The following is a 23,722-nucleotide window of genomic DNA, read 5'->3' as shown; positions in this document are numbered from 1 at the left end:
AAACCTCTCTAGTAGTTGTAGTCAGGGTGTGTTATTCCCTTCAACCTACAACTACAAAGTCCAGTAGGACTTAAGTATAATAATCTATGTTATATGTACCTAGACAATATCTGTGTGATCTTTCAATTTAGTATCTCAAGATTACAATGGTATTACAACAGCAAGCTCAGATCCCAACCGCTGCTCACCAATGTGAGAAGTTGGCCTGATGTATGATGTCACTAGTTATAGTGTACACCTTATATCAGTCCAAATACCCTTATGGTGATTGGTTGTAAAGTCAACCTTATAGACCAGCTATCCTAGTGGTAGCATGGACAAGAGCAGTCTTAGGCTAAACTCTGAATGGCATGTGAAGCCAGCTGTGATACCATATATAATCCCTTGAATACCAAATGAAAGGACACCACAGCAGATATATATATAAAATAAAGTGTATTTATTCTAAGCAAACCCTCAGCACTCTTTATGAGTTTAGAGGTAAGTACAACACAGTCTTATTAATGCATACAGTAAGTCACACAGGTAAGTAATACAGTTAGGCCCTAGGGGCCACGCAAACCATATACTAAGTAAGTGGTATAAGAACCACTGTCACGGAAATAGAATAGGCCTAGGCCTAGGGAATCGCTGGGGCTACACTACACTAGCGTTAGTTAGGAAGTGGGAGGCCCACGGGATTCGTGTGCAGAGTGGAAACACTCACACGTAATGCGTAAAAGTCAATAGCAATGTTACAGTTTAGAAATAGATAGATTTAGGACACTTCCGGAGTAGCTAGGAAGTTGAGACTTGAAAACTAGACACTAGGATAGTCACTATCCTGATGAGCACCGGAGTACCCAAGTTACCTAGCCCACAGGCTGCGGGTGCATAGGGGTGAAGATGCGTCGTTTTCGTCGTCGACTCCTATGGATGCCTGAAGAAAGATGCTGACAGGCAGTCAGGAGAGAGTGTCCGGTGGATCCCAAGCCTGGGATCAAGAAGAGAAGAAACCTGCAAGCAGAAGGGACAGAGTCAAGGTCACTAGCCAGTGACCACGTGGAACCAGGAAGGAACCAGGCGATGTCGTGAAGAGTTGCAGGTGAAGGTGAAGCTTGTCGCTGCAGCCAGGAGGACCAGGAAGCGTCGAGGACGACCAGGACCAGGAGGCGAGCTGTCCCACGAAGGATCTTGCTGTCGGCGGCGTCGAAGTTGGACTAGGACTCACCAAGCCTTGGCAAGCGGAACCCACGAAGAACAAAGGACTTGCTTCTGGTGCAGACCAGGAAGGTCTGGGGTGCTTCTTCTTTGCAGAGAAGCGGGAGCCAGTCTGGAGGAGCCAAACCAGCGCAGAAGATTTCAGGGAGCGTCGTCACAAAGGCCACTAGCCAGCGGGCAAGCAACCGGACAGACGCGGCAAGCAGGAAAATGCTGAAGGGCCCCACGCAGGACTCGTGGAGTGTGGGGGGCTGATCTTCGGTGCAGATGGTGCTTGGGGTTGGGGCTTCTCAATCCCCGGTGCACAACTTCGAGGGTACCTCAGAAGCTGCGCTGTAAGTTACTAGCCACTTTTCCCAGGTAGCCGGTCCCACGTCGCTCGTCGCCTCCACGGATCTCAGCTCTGCTGCAGATGTGGATGAGGGTCGGAGAAGTCTGGAAATCAAGGCTCTGGTCGGGCTCTGCAGTCGGTTCCTCGTCGAACGTTTCACAAAGCAAAGGGTAGTCACTTGATGGTGCCTGTTTGCACAGGGTAGCCACTCCTTGGCTACAAGGGAGATTCTTCAGTCTTCTTCTTTCGTCGAATGTCGAAGGTCCAGAGTTTCTGTTCAGTTTTGCAGGTTCAGGATAATCTAAAGTCTTGAGGCCCAACTCCCACTCTTATACTAATCTGGGGGGCTGGGATACCTGCTAGGTCACGCCTTATGGGTGGGACCTGGGAGGGGGTGGTTACACCCACTTCCCTTTGTCCAGTTTCGCGCCAGAGCTGGGGCTGGAGTGCCCCAGCGCCGGTTTGAACTGGACTATGCAAGGAACACCTTGTGTGCCCCAGGCATGTCTCATTCCTTTCAGCCCACCCTGCCCCAATACACTAAAGGCTGTCTGGGGAGGTGCTAGCACCTCCCCAAGCAGGAAACCTATTGTCCAGGCCTCCCTGGCTGGGATCACTCCCAGCTGCAGGAGGTCAGACTTGTGTCGTGGCAGCAGCATCCATTTTGTGATGCTGAGGCTTTGGTCAGAGGCTAACAGTTGAAGTATGATTGTAACATGTCTTTCCCTCTAGAAGGGGGGAATAATATTCTCATGTCCAGAAATGGCATGGGGGTATTATTCCCGAGTGTTAGACACCTTACACGACATGTTTTGATAAAGCCAAACCATAGTTACCATAACCGTCTAAGATTATAAGGTACTTTAAGAGTATATGGTAGGCTATATCATAGAACAGCTATAAGGACATGGTTCCGAAAGCTGCAGACAGGCTCAGCTCATGCTAGAGCACCATCTCACATGTTACCAAGCACTCTGCCTCCAGGATTGTCAAGGCCTGCCATAGGAGTGACTGATAGGTACACATGTGTCTATATATAAGGGCAGATATAGGCATACTATATCCAAGCAAGGGGTGATTACACGACCTTGCCCCAGCTGAGTGATCAGCCAGTTGTGTCTGATTGGAAGGCCAGACCAGGGGTGGCATAATACATGCTGCAGCCTCTGGGAGGCCTAGGGTACACCTATGCCCTGGGTACCTAGGGTACACTGTACAGGGTCCAATAAGGTGATCCTTACCAATTGGTTATGTACCTAGGGTACATGGAGTCCATTTTAAAGAGAGAGCAGACAGCCTGAGACCCTGAATGGCAGGATCTCAGGCCAACTAAGTCGAAAAACCAGCTAGACACTAGGCAAAAAGTTGGGGGTAACCATAGTCAGATATCCACCTTCCTACAGCGCTGACGAGGTAGTCGTCCTCCTGTTCGATGTCCTGCCGTCCCGGAGCTTCGACGTCCCCCCCGAAGAGGTCGACTGGAGCGGAGGTGATGGAGTGCGCCATGTTGCGTCTAGCCCGTCGATCTCGAATGGTCTTTTTTGAGCGAAAAGACTTGCAGGCGGGACAGTCTCGGGCATCGTGTTCTGGGAAGAGGCAGATGTTGCACACCTCATGGAGATCGGTGTGGGGAAACTTGGACCCACATCGAGGGCACTTCTTGAAGGGAGTTCTTTCCATTAGCCAAGACCGGAGCCGGAATAGGCCCGAAGACAGCCGTCGACCACCGGAATCGAAGAAGTGCCGAAGAGAAGATGAATAAGATGATTTATGTCGTTGAAGAAGCTCGATGAGCGAGGATTTGTGCGTCGATCGGTGAACTGGGAAGTTCGGGACCGGAGCGCGAAGTTTTACATCCGAGCCCGATGGCGGAAAAAAACAATCTGAGGATGGAGCCGAAGCCCATGCGCAATACTAACCAGAGGTGGAGTCACCGACCTCGTGACTCCCAAAGACTTTCCAAGGGGAAAAACAAACTGCAAACATCCGGGCCCAACACCAGATGGCGATCTATGCACAGTGTATAATCTGCAGCTCATATGCCTCGAAACTTAAGTTTAAGTGATTACATGCAATTTGAAAAGAGGACTGGTGTCCGAGATCTGGATGTGTATTAATCATTGGCCTACATTGGTAACAGTGGGTTTTAAGGAGGGCATCTTCCAAAAGCTATTCTATTTCTAAACTGAAATGTTATTTTATTATTTCATGCCACAAGCAAATACCTTACAGCCACGCACGGATTTGAGAACCACAGTCATATTTTCTTAAATTACACAGACTTTTATTGTGCTTTTTTGGTATCGTAATAACTTCAGATTCCTACACTGGATTCACTTAATTTGTATTTAATTCTTATAATTGAATGTTACTAATTTAAACTACTTTAGCTTGGAATGCTATCTTCATTTCTTATCTTTGAGGTTGTGCTGTTCCTGCACAATATGACATTTCTTTGAAAAAGTATTTGCTGCTACCAATGCTAATCTCTGGATTGCACTCAGTAACCTGTTCAGACTATTTTGATTTTTGTATGAGTTGAACCACAGCCCAGTGTTGTGAGAAAGTGCCATCTTTCTTGCATGGTATGCCCCCACTTTTTGCTAAATTGCTGAATGTACTTCGATTGAGTGTACCCTGGGTTCCTGCCAATCAGGTGCCCAGGGCCTATGTTCCTTCCTTAAACCACACAAACTCCAAATTGGCAAACCCTAGCCACATGTCAGCCCCTAGTAAATGGTACCCTAGGTACCCAGGGCCTTGTGACCAGGGAAGGCCTCTAAGGGCTGCAGCACTCATTGTGCCACCCTCAGAGGCCCTGTACCCTTACACACACACTGCCCTTGCAGGCTGAGTGTCTGGGTGCAGGACAAAACAAAGTCGACATGGCACACATCACTGTGTACCATGCCCATCACCTACACTGCCAAGGCATATGTCAGCCACCCCTCTAGCTGGGTGCATTACGCCTATGGTGTGGGCACAGGAGCAGGAGCCCTGTGCCCCTACAGTACCCGGGTCCATTCCTGGGCACTGTAAGTGCAGTGCTGTCATTTAAGAATACATGGTGCTGAGAGCTTGTCAAACACGAGCTCCACAGCACCATATTGGCAACACTGAAGCCTGGGAAGTTTGGTATCAAACTTCTCAGCACATTGAACCCACACTGATGCCAGTGTAGGATTTAATGTACTAAGCACCCCAGAGGGCATCTTAGAAGATGCCCCCTTATAGCTAACTTACAATCCACGTCTGCTCTGAGGCTGCCCAGGCTGCCACACAGCAGACACGTTGCTGGACCCCTGGGTGGGAGAGCCCCTGCTCTCCCGGGACTGCAACAATGCACATCCTGGGTGAGGTGAGAAATCTCCTCCCCCAGGATGAGCAAAGGGAAGCTTCAAAGGCATGCCGCCATTTGGAGTTTCCCCAGGCCACTGCAACCCCCCACTCTGGCGGGAAGCTTGGCCGGAAACCCCATACAAGGACAGGGGATGTGCCAGCCTGCCCACCCCACCCCTCAGGTGGGGGAGGCGAGGTGAAGCACATTTCCGGGCTCTCGCCATCTTGAAGATGGGCGGCCCTACCCTATCAGGATTAGGCTACTGCCCCCCTCCCACAGGAGAGAGGCAGGATAGGGGGTGTACCCACCCCAGGACAAGGACCCATTGGTCCCTGGCCTTCACCTACCTGTAACGCCCCTAAATCTAGTATTTAGGGGCACCCTGAACCTTCCTTCCTTAGATTCCAGATAGAAAACGACAAGAAGAGCAAGAAGAACAAAGACCTGCCCTGCAGCTGCTAAAAAGAGAAGAAGACACCAACTGCTTTGGCCCCAGCCCTACCGGCCTGTCGACTCTCGAACCTGCACCAGCGCGGCATCCCTCGTGACCAGCAACCTCACCAACCCCGGAGGACCTGGCTGCCTTTTAGCTCTAAGCCCCTGGGACTCCCACGAGTAGAGGCTCTACTCAAGAAACCTATTTGCTATCCCTGGCACCAGCCCGGGACCGCGGACCCAACACACTCTGCACCAGCCAAGCCTGGCCAGTGCCGGAGTGGACAAAGACCCAGAGGACGACCCCACGGCGACTGTGACCCAGAGTCCGGCACCCAAGGACCCCCCTCGACATCCCGGAAGAAGCCTGCAGCCTCAGAACCAAGTACCACCCCAGCCGCGATCAACCAGAGGGTAAGATTCCCGACGTCAAAAGGCACCCCTGCACCCGGCGCCCTGCGACCCCCTGTGCCCAATCCCAGGGTACCCACCTAACCTACAACTACCCAACTTACCTCTCGAAGTGGTGGTGGCACCTGAAACATCCTCGTCCCCGAGCCTGCAGCCTCTTTCCAAACCGGAACATTCCCATTGATTTCCATTGAGCGCCCTAAGGCTCAAAAGCACCCTGCACCCAGCCGCCCGAGTGGCCCTGGCAGTGCCCTCTCTACACTAACCTACTTCCCCACTTGCCCTGAGTAAGTGACCAGGAGCCCAGCTCCCACAGCCGCGTGGCTTGCCAGACAGCAGCCACCAACCAAGGCCCCCCCTATCCCTCATAGGATAACATTGGGCCCAACTCTCTCTGCACCCGGCCGTCCTGAAACCGCTGAGGGTGAACCAACTGTACCTACCCGACACTGGGGGACCCCTGAGTCCATGCCCGGAATTTCAACACTACCAGTCGAGTACTTACCCTTAAACCGCTAACTTCATTTTCCTCATAGGGTAACATTGACTGGCTTTTTCTTCAAAAATCTTCTAAGTGTGAACTTTTCAAAACTGCAAAAATTCACCAAAAATCAGCCAAGTGACAAAAACGAATTTACTCACCTGCTCCTAGGTGAGCTCCCAGTGCTGGATCTTGGTGCCCAGCCCTGACTCTGAAAAGTGTTCACAACTATACTTACCTCTAACTCATTTTTCTCCCATAGGAAACCATTGTCTGCTTTTCTGTGAAATTTCTTTTAAGTGTCTACTTTTGCAAATTTGAAATATTCTTTTAAAATCGTACCATTTCTGCAAACGAAATTACTTACCTGCTTTTGATAAGGACCCCAGTCCTGGGTCTAGGCACCCAGTCCTGGATTACTAAAGTAACGATAAAGTACTCTACCTGCAATTTGAATTTCTTGCCATAGAGATCCATTGAATGTTTTCTGTGAAATATTTTCTAAGTGCTAACTTTTGAAATAGCTAAATATCATTTAAAAATCATTACAGTTATTAAGTCGACTTTCATCACTTGATTCTGAATACTGACCCCAGGCTGGTTCTAGGAGCCAGACCTGGAATTCCAAAAGTAATCTGAAAAGTAATTTATTACAAATAACCTGAATTTACCATTGAGCTCAATGCATTGTTATGTTTAGGAAATAGGATTGTTTATTGCAACCAACTGTGACTGTTTACACAAATTTATTGCTTAAAACAAAAGTATTTATATTCAACCTCTCATTCTGAGAAAGTATATTTTTACCCCCTTTGTGGTTCTAAAAATAAAACAAGCATATATTTTATATTTACAAACCATTGGCTTAGAGTTCAGTTATTGAGTGTGTGAAACCATTTGCTGACTGAGTGTGTACAATAAATGCTTTACACTGTCCTCTGGTACTGCCTTACTGCTCGACCAAGCTACCACTTTTGAGAGTAAGGTCATACCTAACTTTGACCTCTATCAGCCTCTGGGGGACTGTGGACTCTGTACACCCTGTACCTATTAGGGAACAGTATATGCAGAGCCACTTTCTCACAAGTGTGGCCTCACTTGGGCCAAGTTTAGCAATCCTATTTCTTGCTACTACCACCAGCTCTTACACACACTAGCCAGTTACTCACAATATGTGAAGTTCCTTTTTCGGTTTCTTTGTCAGCCTTTGAGCCATTCTGATCCAAAGAATGTTTCATAACCCTCAGAAGATGAGCTTCCAGTTCGGATTCTTTTCTGTTCTCTATCATGGTCATGTGATCCATAATCTGGAGAAAATCAAAAAAAAAAAAAAGACGACCTCGAGAGATGAGTGGACATACATCGGGAGACTTGGAACATTATCAAATTAACTATTTAACTGTCGAATTATAAATATGTACATGACAAAGGAGGGGGGGGGGGGAAGAAATGTACTTACCTTACCGTGCTTTCTGATCGAGATTTCTTGTAGATTCCTCACCTAAAGTATGTCCCCAGACTTCACTAACTAGAACTGTGCTCAAGCACCAGTTCAGTAGCACTTCCAGATCGTGTCGACGCTGTGTTGGGTTCACAGACCAAATAAATCTAGGATCAGTAAAGCGCTTCAAATCATCCGTGAGGGCTTCAAGGCGCTGAATAGTAGGCATGGAGAGATTAAGTGATTTGCTAAGAATCACAAGATAATGACGCTGAGACTCCAACCCATTTGCCAGCGGCTCAGAAGTTGGCAGCTCAGGTCGTAACGCCACATCCTCACAAAAGATTTAAAATGGTCGTCTGAATCATTCATCTCACAAGCCCTTGGTGTATAAACCGAATCATCCCCGTAGAGCAAAGAAAGGATTTCTGGCCTATGTTCCCAGATTATAAGGATAATGTTCTTGACATGTAGAGCTGTTAATTCACATGCTTTGCATACTCCTACCATCTAGTGTTGGGTCCGGATGTTTGCAAGTTGTTTTTCTTCGAAGAAGTCTTTTCCAGGCACGAGGTAAGGTGACTGCTCTTTTCGGTCATAGTGCGCATGGGCATTGACTCCATTGTTAGATTTTTTCCCGCAAGAGGGTGAGAATGAAGTGAGTGAGTGTAGTACAGAGATGTTCATGCATATGTAATGTAAATAATGAGAACTGCAACAACCACAGGTGACCGGGGAGGTGATAGGGTGCATGTGAATCAACAGCTCTACATGCCAAGAACAGATGCTTACAGGGTAAGTAACAATCTGTTCGGGGCATGTGTGCTGTAGATACTCATTCTTTGCATAGACTGTATAGCAGTTTTCTCCCAAAGCCCTGGCTAAGCAGTAGATGTTGCAGTTGTTTGAAAAAGTGTTTTTAGCACTGCTTGGCCTACATTAGCTTGTTATTGTGCCAACGCATCCACACAATAGTGTTTGGTAAAGGTGCGCAGGGTAGACCATGTTGCTGCTTTACATATGTCAGCCATAGGAATGTTACCTAAAAGGCCATAGATGCCCCTATTTTGTGAGTAGAATGCAAGTGCGCTCTAGGGGGTATAACGTTTTTTCCTTTTGCATAGCAAGTTTGAATGCATTTAACAATCCATCTTGAAACGCCAGATTTAGAAATCGGATTGCCCTTGTGAGGTGGTGCAAATGCAACAAACAGGTGCTTTGTTTTACGAAAATCTTCTGTCCTTTCAATACAATACAGTAATGCTCTCCTGACATCAAGTGTGTGAAGAGCTCGGTCTGCTACATTATCAGGTTGAGGGAAGTACACAGGTAACAACTGATTGGTTAAAATGAAAAGTAGAAACCATTTTAGGGATTAATTTAGGGTTAGTGCGAGTTACTCTATCTTTATGAAGCTGATGTAAGGGTTCTTCTAAGGTTAGTGCCTGTAGCTCACCAACTCTCCTTAATGAAGTGATTGCAACGAGGAAGGCAACTTTCCAGGAAAGGAAGTGTAAGGGACAATTGTGTAATGGCGCAAAGGGTGGACCCATTAGTCTTGTAAGTGCAATGTTGAGATTCCATTCCGGTGCTGGCAGTATTCAGAGTGGTATTACTCTATTCAAGCCTTCCATAAAGGCTTTAACCACAGGGACTTTGAACAAAGATAAATGCTGTCTGTTTTGCAGATATGCAGCCACTGCTGCAAGGTGCAATCGATTAGATGTGTCCGCTTAATTTGATTGCTGCAAATGCAGAAGATAAACAATATTTTGAACAGAAGCATCTAAAGGATTGATTTTGTTATTACAATAAATAACATTCTTTCCATTTTGCTGCATAACAAGCTGGCAGTGGGCTTGCTCGCTTCTATTAGAATAGTCATACAGTTTGGTGGCAAATTTAAGTATCCAAACGAATTTCAGGAGCCAAATTGCTATGGTAAGCTCCTTGGAGTTTGGTTGTGTGATTTCTCCACGGTTCTGAGTGAGAAGGTTGGAATTAGGGTGTAGCTTTTGATGTGGAACTACTGAGCGTTCCAGAAGGGAGGTGTGCCATGGATGATGGGCCATGTAGGAGCTGCTAAAATCAATGTGAGTGATGTTTGCCTGAGCTTTCGTATCAGAAACTGAAGGAGTGGGAGAGGCGGAAAAGCATAGGCAAATATCTCTGACCAATTGATCCATCCGGCACTGCCTTTGGAGCGAGGGTGTGGGAAACCTGGAGGCGAAGTTTGGGCATGTTGCATTGTCCACTATGGTGAATAGATCTATTAGAAATAAATCTCCATTTTTGAAAGTATGGAAGGAGAACTTGGGGATGAATTTCCCACTCTTGTATTTGCTATCTCCTTCTGCTGAGATCGACAATTTGATTGTTGACTCCTGGAAAGTGTTATGCCAAAAGATGAATTTTGTGATGAATTGCCCAGTTCCAGATTGTCTGAGAGGCATGACAGCTGGAGAGAATGTGTCCCTCCTACATGGCTGTCATGTTGTCCGTGCGGACTAGGACAACCTTATATATGAGATGAGACTGAAAAGCTTTGAGTGCTAGAAATACTGCTAGAATCTCTAGATAATAGATGTGGAGACATTTGTGCTTGTTGTCCTAGATACCCTGAATTGTGTAATTGCGGAGATGGGCACCCCAACCTGTTAGAGATGCATCTGCTGTTAGCACGACCTGTTGAACCGGGTCAACGAATGGCCGCCACTTGGAAAGGTTTTGTATGTTTCACCACTGCAGAGAGCGATGGGTGCGGCTGTCCACCAACACTAGCTCTGTTAATTGACCCAGCGACTGATTCCACCGACGTGCTAAGCATCCCTGTAGAAGACGCAGGTTTAGTCTTGCGTGAGGCACTATTGCGATGCAGGATGCAATCATTCCTAGCAGTTGCATGAAAGTTTTGGCTGTTAAGGTTTGAATGGCTTGAAACTGTAATAACAGTTTGAAAATTGCGCATTCTGGCTGCGATGGGAGAGGCTAGAGCCGCGAGTGTGTGGAGAGTTGCTCCCAGAGAAGGGGGAGGAGTTGGCCTATCGGCTAGGGCAGATGACCTCGAATCTGGGGAACCGGGTTCGAGTCTCGGCAATGATGCTGAACATCCTGTGATTCCGGGCAAATCACTTAATTTTTAAATCCAAATCTGGATCTCCCAATGACCCTTGCCCACCCAACATAATAAAAACCATTGCAGAAACCATAGCCCCAGAATTGACGAAAATTTGTAACTCTATGTTTGAAACAGGAATATACCCCTCCATCTGGAAAGAAACAATAATCAGACCTCTTTTAAAAAAACCTAACCTCAACCCCTCTGACTGTTGTAACTACAGACCCATAGCAGGTCTCCCTCTTCCAGCAAAAATCATAGAAAAGGTGATGAACACTCAGCTGGCCGAATACATCGAAAACAATAACTGTTTAGATGAAACCCAATTCGGATTCAGGAAAGGGCATGGAACAGAGACAGCGCTTATTAAAACAGCTGATGAAATACGTACAACTATGGATAAGGGTGGAGCTGCAATTCTGGTGCTGTTGGATCTTTCAGCAGCATTTGATACGGTGGACCACTCAACCCTCATTAACCGTATATCAGCCATAGGGATTAAAGACAAAGCCAAGGCCTTATTAGCCTCCTTTCTAGCCAATCGTTCACAACAAGTAAAATTGGGAAGCTTTCTCTCTCCTCCCTTTTCCCAACCATGTGGTGTCCCGCAGGGCTCTTCATTAAGCCCTACGTTGTTTAATCTTTATGTTGCAGACCTTGCTAGAATCATAAAATCGCACGATCTGCGACTTTCATCATATGCTGATGACACCCAGATTGTCATTGAAATATACGAAAATGGAAACTTCATTGCAGACAATTTTAAAAAAGGAATGTCCACCATCTGCACCTGGATGTCAAAAAATTGTCTGAAATTAAACTCCGACAAAACGGAGGTGATGATTTTTGGAAAGCCTCACCCCAGCTGGTCGTCCTCCTGGTGGCCTGAGGAACTAGGCTCCCCCCCGGTTCCGGTCACTAGAGTCAAAAACCTTGGAGTTTTATTTGATGACAAATTATCATTCATGCCACACGCTAATTATATCACCTCATCTTCATTCTACACCATCAGAATGATAAAGCTTCTACCCTATCTTCCTCCTAGCGCAGGAAAAACTATTATTAGTACCCTTGTCATGTCTAGAATAGACTATTGCAATGGACTATTTATAAATGCACAAGAAAAAGTCCTGAAAAAATTACAAATGGTACAGAATGCCGCGGCTAGGATTCTCTCGGGCACTCCTAAATTCAAACCTATTTCAGGAGTCATTCGACAGCTTCACTGGCTACCTATCAAAAGCAGGTCTAAATTTAAGGCATTATGTATAGCCTATAAATCAATCCATGGCTCAGGACCTGAATTCCTTAAGAAAAGCTTTTGCCGGTACAGACCTAGCAGGAATCTACGCTCTAGCTCTAATCAGCTGCTAAGGGTTCCTAGAACCAAGAAAGCCACCTGGGGCGATAAGAGATTTATCGTGGCAACAACCAAACTCTGGAATGAACTTCCGCTACATATTAAGAGTGCCTCCACTCTTTTATCTTTTCGGAAGTATATAAAAACATGGTTATTCAAATAATACTCTCCGTCTCTCCTGACTGCCTGTTCTAAGCTGTCCTATAGCGCCGAGACACCTCCGGGTAGTTGTGCGCTTAATAAATCGCCTAAATAAATAAATAAATTAATCTCCCCGTACGTAACAAACATGAATGTGTCCTCATGTAACACAACTGGTGCTATGTAAAGCGCTCTGATACCTGATGCCGGGTCAAGTTTGCGTTATATAAAACTCCATAAAAAAAAAAAAAAAATAGAAAAAAAGATGAAGATTGCATTTGTAAAGGCTGTAGATGAGAGTTTTGCATGTTCACTGAAGCCCAATCAGTGGAGTAAGTTTAGAGTGGTCGGAGTGGGTTTTAGACTCTTGATGTGTGCTGGCTTTGATGAGCCAGTCGTTTAAGTAGGGGAAGACGTGAATTTGTCTTCTGAGATGAGCTGCCACTACAGCTAGACATTTAATAAACACTCTGGGAGCAGTAGTTACTTCGAATGGGAGTACCTTGAAGGCAGTGTTTGTCTGCTAGCTGAAATCTGAGATATTTGCGATGAGCTGGATGGACAGGAATTTGAAAGTAAGCATCTAGGGTGGACATAAAAACACCTAGTTGTAAAATTGGAAGCCTTAAATCAAATGAGGCGGATGGAAGAGCAAGTTATTTAAAGAGGTCCTACTCCTGAGCTCCTCGAAGGACTAACATCAGGTACATCACAGAAAGGAGGTAGTTCCTCTCTCAGGGAGATACACTAATGGGTGCTATCAAACCGGAGTATGTGTCGCTGGGAGATCTGAATTTCGCAATGCCCTCACACACCTGTTAGGGTGTCATGCTTCATCACAGGGCGCTCCTGGTCAGACCGGCGCTGCAATGTCTGACGGGCCTGGTGGCTACTTTGGTGGAGTTCTTTAGATCTGAGCATGCGTATGTGGCGAGTGCACGTGGGCAATACGAGTAGTGAATAGTGGTGTATAACAAGTGGCTGAAAAAAAGGCACTGGAACCTGTAAGGAATAGATTTCATTACATATGGGTGTAGGACTAGGCAAAAACAGCGGTGCCATCTTCTGGTCCCTACGTACCAGGATAGCATTATAAATGCATGGTCGACATGTTTGGTGCCATTCAGGCCCAAACGTCAGGGGCACTTCTTCAGGACCGTAGTAAAATATTATGCCCCCTGGTGGGTGCTCCTGGTCCCTAGTGTGGAACCAGTGTGGAGTCTCCACCTAGAGAAGGGGAGAAAGAGAAAAAGGAGACAAATAGGAACGTGACGAATACTCCAAGAGTTCAAGCAAAGTGCACTGTAGAAAGACGGACATGGGCCATGCCCTGCCTTACCACTAGTTCTTACAATATCACAAGGGTGAATTTAAAGTGACTAGACCAGTATAAAGTCCTGTCTAGAAGTGAGAGCCAATTAGCTCAAAAGAAACGATGGATAAAATTAAAAGTTAAATGCGTGCATTTACTAGTCCAAAGACTAGACAGACCAACAAATGACAAGAGACCCCCCTTGTCCAGAAAATTGGTGGTAGGCCAAAGAGTTGTGGTCCTTACGTGGCTTACCTCAAAGGATGGAGTCCAATACTTCAAAGGCGGATAGGAGGGTCCCGATCACGGTAGGGGACCATATCATGCAAGTGTGCACTGAGCGTGCAAGTGAGTGGGCGGCGCAGTGACAAGGGTGAAAAACCAGCGTGGTCTCCCTTTGTTCCCCCTCCCTCCTTGGGATTTCTGCTACCACCTTAAAATTGCCTTTTCTAAATGTTTTCCAGATGAGACCGTGTTTATAGATATAAACTGTACCCAGTCTCACATTGGAAGCAAGCGGTACTGCGGAGAACGTCATGGACAACTTAGAGTGATGAAGGCTGCCAATGTGGTGGTCCGGATGTCTCATAATTAACAAGCAAAGACGGGAATGTACAATAAAGTCGGTCAGAGTATCTAGACCAACTGATGTCAATTTACACACAAAGACTGGGATTTAGCGGAAGCATGGATTGTATGGTCCTGGTGTACAGTCATAGCAGGCACATAGCAAGCAGTAAAGCTGTGGGCATGGTGACCATATTGGAGTAGTGTGATCTATCACATGGAAAACAAATGTTGAGATTTTCACGATGTAATCGTGTGCTAAAGAGTCTTTTATGGTACTCGGACATGTAAAGTCTGGAGCCTAGATGAAGGCCAAATAGGAGTGGTGTGGTCTACCAAGCACAAGATGATTAATGTCATGAGATTTGCACTGTGTAATATTGTGCTAGAGAGTAGTTTGTGGGGCTCAGACATGTGATGTCAGGAGCCAAAATGTAATGGAAATTATAGCACTGATGAGGTTGCTCAACATGGGTAATATTGGACAGTAGTCAACAGTGAAGTGCTAATCATATCAGTTGTGTCACAGAGGGCATCAGCAGTAGTGGCAGAGAGGGTATCAAGTAGACACGTGGTAGTCAATGTTTAGATTTCAGTCCCAGGTATCTCATCGTTGAGACCCAGCGTCTGGTTTGAAAGGCAAAAGATCCAACTCTGTTCCATATCGAACAATTTCTGTGCAGACCATGAAGTGTTTCTTTCAATCACTGTCCATTGTAGGTCTTCTGGTCTGTGTGGGTGGTAGAGGAAATGGGAGCTCATATTCGTGGTGTTTCTCCCACATCTAATGTTGCTCTGATGCTCCATGATTGTTGTCTTGTCCTCTCTTCCTCACTTGTTCTTCCCGCCGGTTCTCCCGCCCAAAGCACAAGTTACTACTTGTGTAACAATGAACAAGTTACTTACCTTCGGTAACGATGTATCAGTAAGAAACATTAGTTAGTTAGATTCCTCACCTTAGAATATCCCCAGGCGTCAGGCTGGATCCGGAAAGTTTTTAGTCAGCAATACCCCTGCGCGTCGCTAGGCGTCGTCTGCGGCTCCGCGTCGGTCGGCGGGATGACGGAGTACTTAGATGCCGCCATCACGCGCTGACGTCCGTTCTTGTACATCGCTTTCCGTGCCAGGAACGCAAAGCCATGCAAGAGACCGACACTGGTGCCAAAAAACTCTAGGGCCCTGAAAGGGATGACCTCAACCCTAGATATCGGTTCGTAGAACGGGGAGGATGGGTGGGTCGGTGAGGAATCTAACTAATGTTTCTTACAGATACACCGTTACCAAAGGTAAGTAACTTGTTCATCTGAAAGAAACACGTTAGTTAGATTCCTCACCTTAGAATAGATACCCCAGCAATACCAACCCCGGAAGTGGGTCTGCGAACCAAGATCACACCAGAAAGTCCTGGAGAACAGAACGGCCAAAGAAGCAGTCTCTACGGACTTGGCTGTCCAGGCAATAATGTTTAGCAAACGTGTGCAGTGATGCCCACGTTGCCACCTGATAGATGTCCTGCAAGGGGACTCCCCGGCCCAGGGCAGTGGTAGCCGCTGTGGCTACAAGTAGAATGGGCCCGCAGCCCTACAGGAGGTTCCTTCTTAGCTATGGAATAACATGCCTTGATACACAAAACGACCCACCGAGAGATGGTTTGTTTGTGTACCGCTCGTCCCTTCTTAGCGCCCACGTAACCTACAAAGAGTTGGTCGTCCACCCGGAACTGCTTGGTGCGATCCAAATAGAAGGACAGCGCCAGTTTTGGGTCCAGACGGTGGAGCCTCTCTTCCTCTTTAGAGGGATGCGGAAGAAGGTGGGCAACGTTACAGACTGCCCGATGTGAAAGGCAGTCACCACCTTAGGAAGGAAAGAAGGACGAGTCCTAAGAACAATTTTGTCCGGATAGACAGAAAGGAAAGGGAGGCGTAGAAGAAAGAGCCTGGAGCTCACTCACCCTTCTAGCAGAGGTGATGGCTACCAGGAAAGCGGTCTTAAGCGTCAAAAGACGCAGGACAATTATGAAGTGGCTCAAAGGGAGCGCACATCAGAAATGTCAAGACTAGATTCAAATCCCACTGAGGCATTATGAAAGGGACAGGAGGAAACATGTGAGTAATGCCCTTGAAGAAGCGGGAAACAGGGGATTTGAAAAGAGAAGGCTGATCAGGCAGCCGTAAGAAAGCAGAGATGGCTGAAAGATAACCTTTGAGAGTGCCCAGAGCAGAGCCCTGCTGGGCCAATGAAAGAAGAAAGAGGAGAACCTCAGAAAGAGGGGCAGAAAGGGGATCCACAGCCTTTGCTGTGCACCATGCCACAAATTTGTTCCACCTGCAGGCGTATACAGATTTCGTGGAGGGACGCCTGGCTGCCAGAACATCACAGACTTCAGGAGGCAAGTCAAATGGCATCAACTGCCGCCGCTCAATCTCCACGCATGGAGGTGGAGACTGGACAGGTTCGGGTGGAGGACCGTCCCCTGCTGCTGCGACAGAAGGTCCTCCTGAAGAGGCAGTCGTATCGGGGGATCGACTGACAGACTGAGTAGCTCGGGATACCAGTACCTTCGTGCCCAATCTGGAGCCACAAGGATGACTTGGGCCCGGTCGCGCCTGATCTTCAGCACTCTGGGCAGAAGTGGTATAGGCGGAAAAACGTACAACAGACCGCAACTCCACTTGCGACGAAAGGCGTCCCCGAGCGATTGCCGCCTTGGAAACGCCAATGCGCAGAACTGCTGACATTGCGCGTTCTCTTCGGTGGCGAATAGATCTAACCAAGGCTCTCCCCACTGCCGAAAGAGGCCTTGCGCCACGTCCGAGTTTAGACACCATTCGTGATCCATCATGCACCTGCGACTGAGTTAGTCTGCTCTGGCGTTCAGAGAGCCCGCCAGATATTGAACCACCAGGGTGATGCCCTGATGTTCCAGCTATGTCCAGAGGCGCAGAGCCTCCTGACAAAGGGTCCACGACCCCACCCCGCCCTGTTTGTTGCAATACCACATGGCGGTGGTGTTGTCCGTGAACACCTGCACTACACTTCCCCGGACAGAGGGAAGGAATGCCTTCAGTGCAAGTCGGATCGCTCTCAGCTCCAAAAGGTTGATATGCAGCCGAGACTCCGCCGGAGACCAGAGTCCTCTGATCTCTGCCTCTCCCATGTGCACCCCCCCCCCCCCCCCCCCATCCCGAGAGGAAGGCACTGATCTCCGGGTATGGGGACGGACACGACTCCTGCAGCTCCGACGGAGCGTCGTGGGTGGTACCAACCGAACCCTCAGCCGAGTCGCGCGACCGGCGAGGGGAGCCCGAAGAGCGATGTCGCCACTTGGACTTCTTACCATGCTTCGGCTTACCCGAAGACTTGGAACCGGACGAGTGATGGTGATGACTGCGGCTCCGCGACCGGTCCCTCGACCTCCTCCTCGTCTGGGAATGGCGCAGAGCCGACTGCCGGAACTCCAGGAGCTTGCCTAGCTTTTGAAGTCAGGGCCCAGGAGTCGAGACACGACTCGGAATCGTGGTCGGCCCCCAGGCAGTAAAGGTACCGGCGATGGTGGTCCGTAACCGACATCAGTCGGTGACAGGAGTACCAGGGTTTAAAACCAGGCATCCTACCGGCACCAGAGTCGAGTCGACAAGAGACCAAAAGAGTCCAAAAGTTTAGTCAAAAAATGACTAAAGGGGTAAGCTCTTCCTGGATCGGCACTGTCTGGCGCGGAAAAAAAAGAAGAATGGACGTCAGCGCGCGAGGGCGGCGTCTAAGTACTCAGACAACGTCATCCCGGCGCACGACGCCGATGACGGACGTGGAGCCGCAGAAGACGCCTAGCGATGCGCAGGGGTATTGCTGACAAAAAACTTTCCGGATCCAGCCTGACGCCTGGGGATATTCTAAGGTGAGGAATCTAACTTGTCTCTTTCAGATACATCTGTAAGAGACATTAGCTAGTGATAGATTCCTTACTTTAGAATATCCCCAGGCGTCAGACTGGATCTGGAAAGTTTTCTGTAGCTGTACCCCTGCATGTCAGTAGGTGGCATCGTGCAGCTCCGCGCCAGTCACTTGCGTTGCAAGCGCCGAGATGACGTCACGGAGACTACTTAGGCACCACCCATGCGCGTGGACGTCAGTTCTGTACACGACTTTCCACGCCAGGAACACAGAGCCATGCAAGAAACTGACCACTGGTGCCATGAAACTAGGGCCCTGAAAGGGGGATGACCCTAACCCTAGAATCAGTTCGCAGAACGGGGAGGATGGGTGGGGCGGTAAGTAATCTATCACTAATGTCTCTTACAGATATATCGTTACACAAGTAGTAACTTGTGCATCTGAAAGACACGCGATAGATTCCTTACCTTAGAATAGATGCTCCAGCAAAACCAACCCCTGTGGTGGGTCTGCGAAAAGAATACACCAGAAAGTCACGGAGAACAGAACGGCCAAAGAAGCCGTCCCTTCGGAACAGACTGTCAAGGCAGTAATGCTTGGTAAACGTGTGCAGCGAGGCCCACGTAGCTGCCCGACAATGTCGTGCAAGGGGACGCCACGTCCCAAGGCAGTAGTGGCTGTAGCTGCCCTAGTCGAAAGGGCACGCAGCCCGACAGGAGGCTCGTTCTTAGCCAAGGAGTAACATGCTTTGATGCACAGAACGACCCACCGAGAGATGGTCAGTTAGTGCACAGCCCGACCTTTTTTGGCACCCACATAAACAAAGAGCTGGTCATCCACCCGGAACTTCTGTGTACGCGTTAGATAGAATGCGAGCGCACGTTTTGGGTCCAGACGGTGGAGCCTCTCTTCCTCCCTCAAAGGATGCGGAGGCGGAAAGAAGGTAGGCAAAGTGATGGTCTGCCCGTTGTGGAAGGGCGTGACCACCTTAGGCAAAAAAGGAAGGACAGGTCCTCAACACCACCTTGTCCGGATGAACAGAAAGGAGAGGAGGTTTGGAAGAAAGAGTCTGGAGCTCACTCACTCTTCTGGCAGAGGTGATAGAAACCAGGAAAGCAGTCTAAGAGTAAGACGCAAAATACAGGTATGAAGGAGCTCGAAAGGAGCGCACATCAGATAGGTCAAAACGAGATTCAAGTCCCACTGAGGCATGATGAACGGCACGGGAGGAAATGTGTGCATAATGCCCTTTAGGAAATGGTTAACAACTAGGGACTTAAAAAGAGAAGGCGGATCTGGATGCCGTAAAAAGGCGGAGGTGGCCGAAAGATAACCTTTGATAGTGCCCAGAGCAGAGCCCTGCTGGGCCAAAAAACAGAAGGAACAGAAGGACTTCGGAAAGAGGGACAGAAAGGGGATCCACAGTCTTCCATCTGCATGGGTGTACCGTTTTAGGTGAGGGACGCCTGGCTGCCAGAATGACATCACAGACTTCGGGAGGAAGATCAAAAGCTGTCAACTGTCGCTGCTCAATCTCCAAGCATGGAGGTGTGGACTGGACAGGTTTGGGTGGCGCACCGTCCCTTGTTGCTGCGACAGAAGATCCTCCCGAAGAGGCAGCCGGATCAGGGGATCGATCACCATGCTGAGTAGCTCGGGATACCATTAACTTCATGCCCAATCCAGAGCCACAAGGATGACTTGGGCCCGGTCGCGCTGAAACTTCAGTACTCTGGGCAGAAGTGGTATAGGCGGAAAGGTGTACAATAGACCGCAACTCCACTTGTGACAATTCTAGCCGCAGATTACTTAATGTAGAATCATCCCCCAGGCGTGAGACTGGACCCGGAAAACTCTTGCCCTGCAGCTCTGCGCGCCGGGGGGCAGCACCTCGCGACTCCGCGCCGACGTCTTCCGCGGGCATGACGTCAGCGAGGTCACATAAGCTTGACCCAGCCAACTGACTTCAGTTTTTCTTTTCCGCGTGCCACGCGGATCCGGATCGTGTCCCTGGCCTGTTTCAGGCCTTCTTTTTACGCTTTGCGTTTCATTTTTGAGAGCAGTGTGCGAAGGCTTTTGTTTTTTATTGGACGTGCTAGTCTTGTGCACACCTGATGTCGGCGACGGACCCTCACCCCATTTGCATGTGGTGTATGGGGGGGGGAGGCGGCAGGATAAGTTACTTACCTGTAATCCTAGTTCTCTTCCAGGGGTATCCTCAAAGTCATAAGCACTGAATATACCCGCCCATGTGCGGGGACCCCGGAAATAATAAAAATGATATATGAAAAACATATATATACAGCTCTGTATATGTATAAACATATATTTTTTCCAAGCAAATGCAGCCCCCATAATAGGCTAGACAATGTAAATATAAATATCCAATAAAACGTCATAGGTATAATACACCCAAAAACTCATGAGAACTAAAAGAAAAACACTGTGCCAAACACAGATCCATAAAACATTGTTAGCCTGTAGGCTGCATTGCAATACAATACCATAGAGACTGTAAAGCCTTGTACAGGTAAAAAACTGGCACCGTGCCTTTAAGGCAGCCCTGATTCCAATATCCCATCATGCCTCAGGGGTGACAGTTGGGTCAGTTGTTCTTTGCAGGAACCGTAGTCCTAAACACAAAGATATACTTCTTCTATATTTAATAATACAGTCCTCTCATTTGCCTGGGGAGGCGGGTGGGTTGCTTATGACTTTGATGAGGATACCCCTGGAAGAGAACTAGGATTACAGGTAAGTAACTTATCCTTCTCTTCCAGGGGATCCTCATCAATAGTCATAAGCACTGAATAGAATAGCAAGCCCACCTTCCACCTGCAGGCAAATGAGAACTGCACTATACATTGAAGATAACAACCGAAACAATCAGTTGTTGAACAGATTCCTCAAGGAGGCTTGCCCTACTTGGGTGTCTGCTCTGGTGTCAGAGTCCAGACAATAATGTCTTGTGAATGTATGGACAGATCTCCAAGTAGCTGCTTTACAGATCTCGTAGAGTGGGACATTGAGAAACGCAGCAGTAGCCGCCTTTCCTCTTGTGGAATGTGCCTCAGGTAGAGGCCACAACGGTTTTTGAGCTAGTTGGTAAGCCAATTTAATGCTCGACACAATCCATCTGGCAATAGAACGTTTAGATGCTGCAAAACCTGTACGGACACCACCATAGTTTACAAACAATTGGTCAGACTTTGACAGCCTTAGTTCTATCCAGGTAGAATTTGAGAACTCGCTTAATATCCAAAGAATTCAACGCCCTCTCCACTGGTGAGGAAGGGTTGGGAAAGAAAGTTGGTAGCGAGAAAGTCTGATTTACATGAAAATCTGACACCACCTTAGGTAAAAAAGAAGGATGAGTCCTCATCACCACTCAATTAAGGTGAAAAATCGTGTAGGGTTCTTTTGAGCAGAGGGCCTCTATTTCTCTCACCCTACGTGCTGAGGTGATAGCTACCAAGAAGGCTGCTTTCCACGTAAGGTGCTGTAATGTAGCCTTATGTATGGGTTCGAAAGGTGGACTCATAAGTTTTGAAAGAACCAGGTTCAGCTCCCAAGGAGGCGAGGGAGGCCTTACTGGGGGGTAAACCTTTGAGTCCCTGCAAAAAATCTTTCACCACTTGAAGCTTAAAGAATGAATGCCGAGATGGAGAGCGCCTATAGGCCGTGATGGCCACCAGGTGCACTTTGATGAAGGAAAATTTCAATCCCACCCTGGCTAAGTGAAGTAGATCAGGTAAAATCACTTCCTATTGACATTTCGTAGGGCTATATTGATTTTGAATACACCATATGTAAAATCTCTTCCACTTACAGAAATAGGAGTGTCTTGTAGAAGGCCTCCTAGCTTCCTTCAATATGGTCATACATTCATGGGGAATGTTTAAAAGGCCATACTGGAGGACTTCAGGAGCCATGCTGTTAAGCTCAGTGAGGGAAGGTTGGGATGGTAAATCCTACCCTGCATCTTGTTTAGTAAGTCCGGCCTGCACGGCAGACGCTTGTGCGGGCGGATCGATAGGTGAAGGAGATCTGGGTACCACCACTGCCTCGGCCAGTCCGGTGCTGTCAGGATCATCTTGGTGGCAGAGTGTTCAAAAGGGCATTCCCCAGAGACCCTGGTCGATAGTATCTTGAGACGAAGCCTCGGCATTTTGTGTTGCATTCGTCCGCGAAGAGGTCTATTTGCGGACGGCCCCACTCCTCGAAAATTTCCTCTTGCACCTCGTCGTTGAGGACCCAGTCCTCTGGATCTTGAAAGTGCCGACTGAGTGAGTCCGCTTGAACGTTGAGCTCGCCTGGCAGGTGTACCGCCGTTATGGAAATGTTCTTTGCCAGGATCCAGTGCCACAGGGATTGAGCCTCCAGCGAGAGAGTATTGGACGAGTACCTCCCTGCTTGTTCAGGTAGTACATCATGGTGGTGTTGTCCGTTTGTACTAAAATGGAACTCGTCCTGATTGAGGTCAGGAAAGCCTTGAGGGCGAGATGGACTGCCCTGAGTTCTAGCATGTTGATATGGTATAGCTGCTCGCTGCTGGACCAAAGACCCTGGGTCTGTAGAGTCCCCAGATGCGCGCCCCAACCTTGTAGCGATGCGTCAGTGATCAATGTTTGCAATGGAGGACCCTGATGGAAAGGAATTCCCACCTGTAGATTGATCGGCTTCAGCCACCACTTGACCGACTGTCTGGCCGTTGTCTAAAGACACACTTTGTCCTCCCAAAGAGAAGACTTTTGGTCCCATTTGTCCTCTAGATCCTGTTGGAGAGGACGCATCCGCAACCTGGCGTTGGGCACTAGGCATATGCAAGATGCCATGGCCCCTAGCAGGGATGATATCTGTCGTGCTGTAGACAGTTTGTCGGCTAGAACATGCCTGCCTTTTTGAGAGAGGTATAACCGTCTCTCCTCTGAAGGAAACACTTTACCTAGTTCGGAATCTATAATTGCTCCCAGGTAATGTATTCTTTGCGTTGGTGTGAAGGTGGATTTCTTGTAATTCACCCGGAGTCGCAATCGGTGACACAGATTCAGGCAGCACTCTGGGCAGAAGTGGTATAGGCGGAAAGGCGTACAACAGACCGCAACTCCACTCGTGACGAAAAGCGTCGCCGAGCGAGTGCCGCTTTGGAAATTCCAACCGCAGGCCCAAACTAAGGGAAGAGAATAGCTTCCTGCCAAACTGCTCTAGTCTCTTGGAATCCCGGTCCAGCGGGGCGGTCGGGAAAGAGGATTGGGAGGTGGAGGCCTGGATAACCAGGCTCTCAGGGGTAGGGTGTTGGGACAGAAAACTGGGGTCGCCCGGAGCAGGGCGGTGGCGCCTGGCGACGTTCCTGTCCACAGGAGGAACTGTGGAGGGCTTGGACCAGGTGCCCTGTAGAACGTCAGTGAGGGCCTCATTGAACGGCAGCAGAGGCTCAGTGGAGCTTTCTGCAGTCTGAAGCACCTCAGTGAGGACGTTCGTCCTCACAGCCATGGCAGGTAGCTCGAGCCCAAGGGCTGAGGCCGCCTTGCGCAGCACCACGGAGAAAGCAGCACCCTCCTCCAACGCCACAGTCGGAGGAGAGATGAATCCAGTGTCTGGCGAGGTATCCAGACCACTGGCCTCCCCCAGTTCATCTGCCCAGTCCTGGGACAGTTGGGCCTGAGCGGCCATAGGATCCTCGGATCCCTCCCA

The 23,722-nt window shown here is 48.4% G+C and overlaps 1 protein-coding gene across 7 annotated transcripts in view; it reads right to left on the bottom strand.

Annotated features, from left to right (window-relative positions):
- CKAP5 (cytoskeleton associated protein 5) overlaps window positions 1-23,722 on the bottom strand; it is a 1,152,983-nt gene that overhangs the window by 96,576 nt on the left and 1,032,685 nt on the right. For all 7 annotated transcript variants that reach the window (XM_085646654.1, XM_085646649.1, XM_085646653.1 and 4 more), the window contains one exon: window positions 7,368-7,505. In XM_085646654.1, the coding sequence (XP_085502780.1) occupies window positions 7,368-7,505 (138 nt within the window). The remainder of the gene's footprint in view (window positions 1-7,367; window positions 7,506-23,722) is intronic.

The sequence above is a fragment of the Triturus cristatus genome, chromosome 3_1 (assembly GCF_964204655.1).
Source record: "Triturus cristatus chromosome 3_1, aTriCri1.1, whole genome shotgun sequence".
NCBI classification, from domain to species: domain Eukaryota; kingdom Metazoa; phylum Chordata; class Amphibia; order Caudata; family Salamandridae; genus Triturus; species Triturus cristatus.
This window is presented reverse-complemented; position numbering and strand designations above follow the sequence as displayed.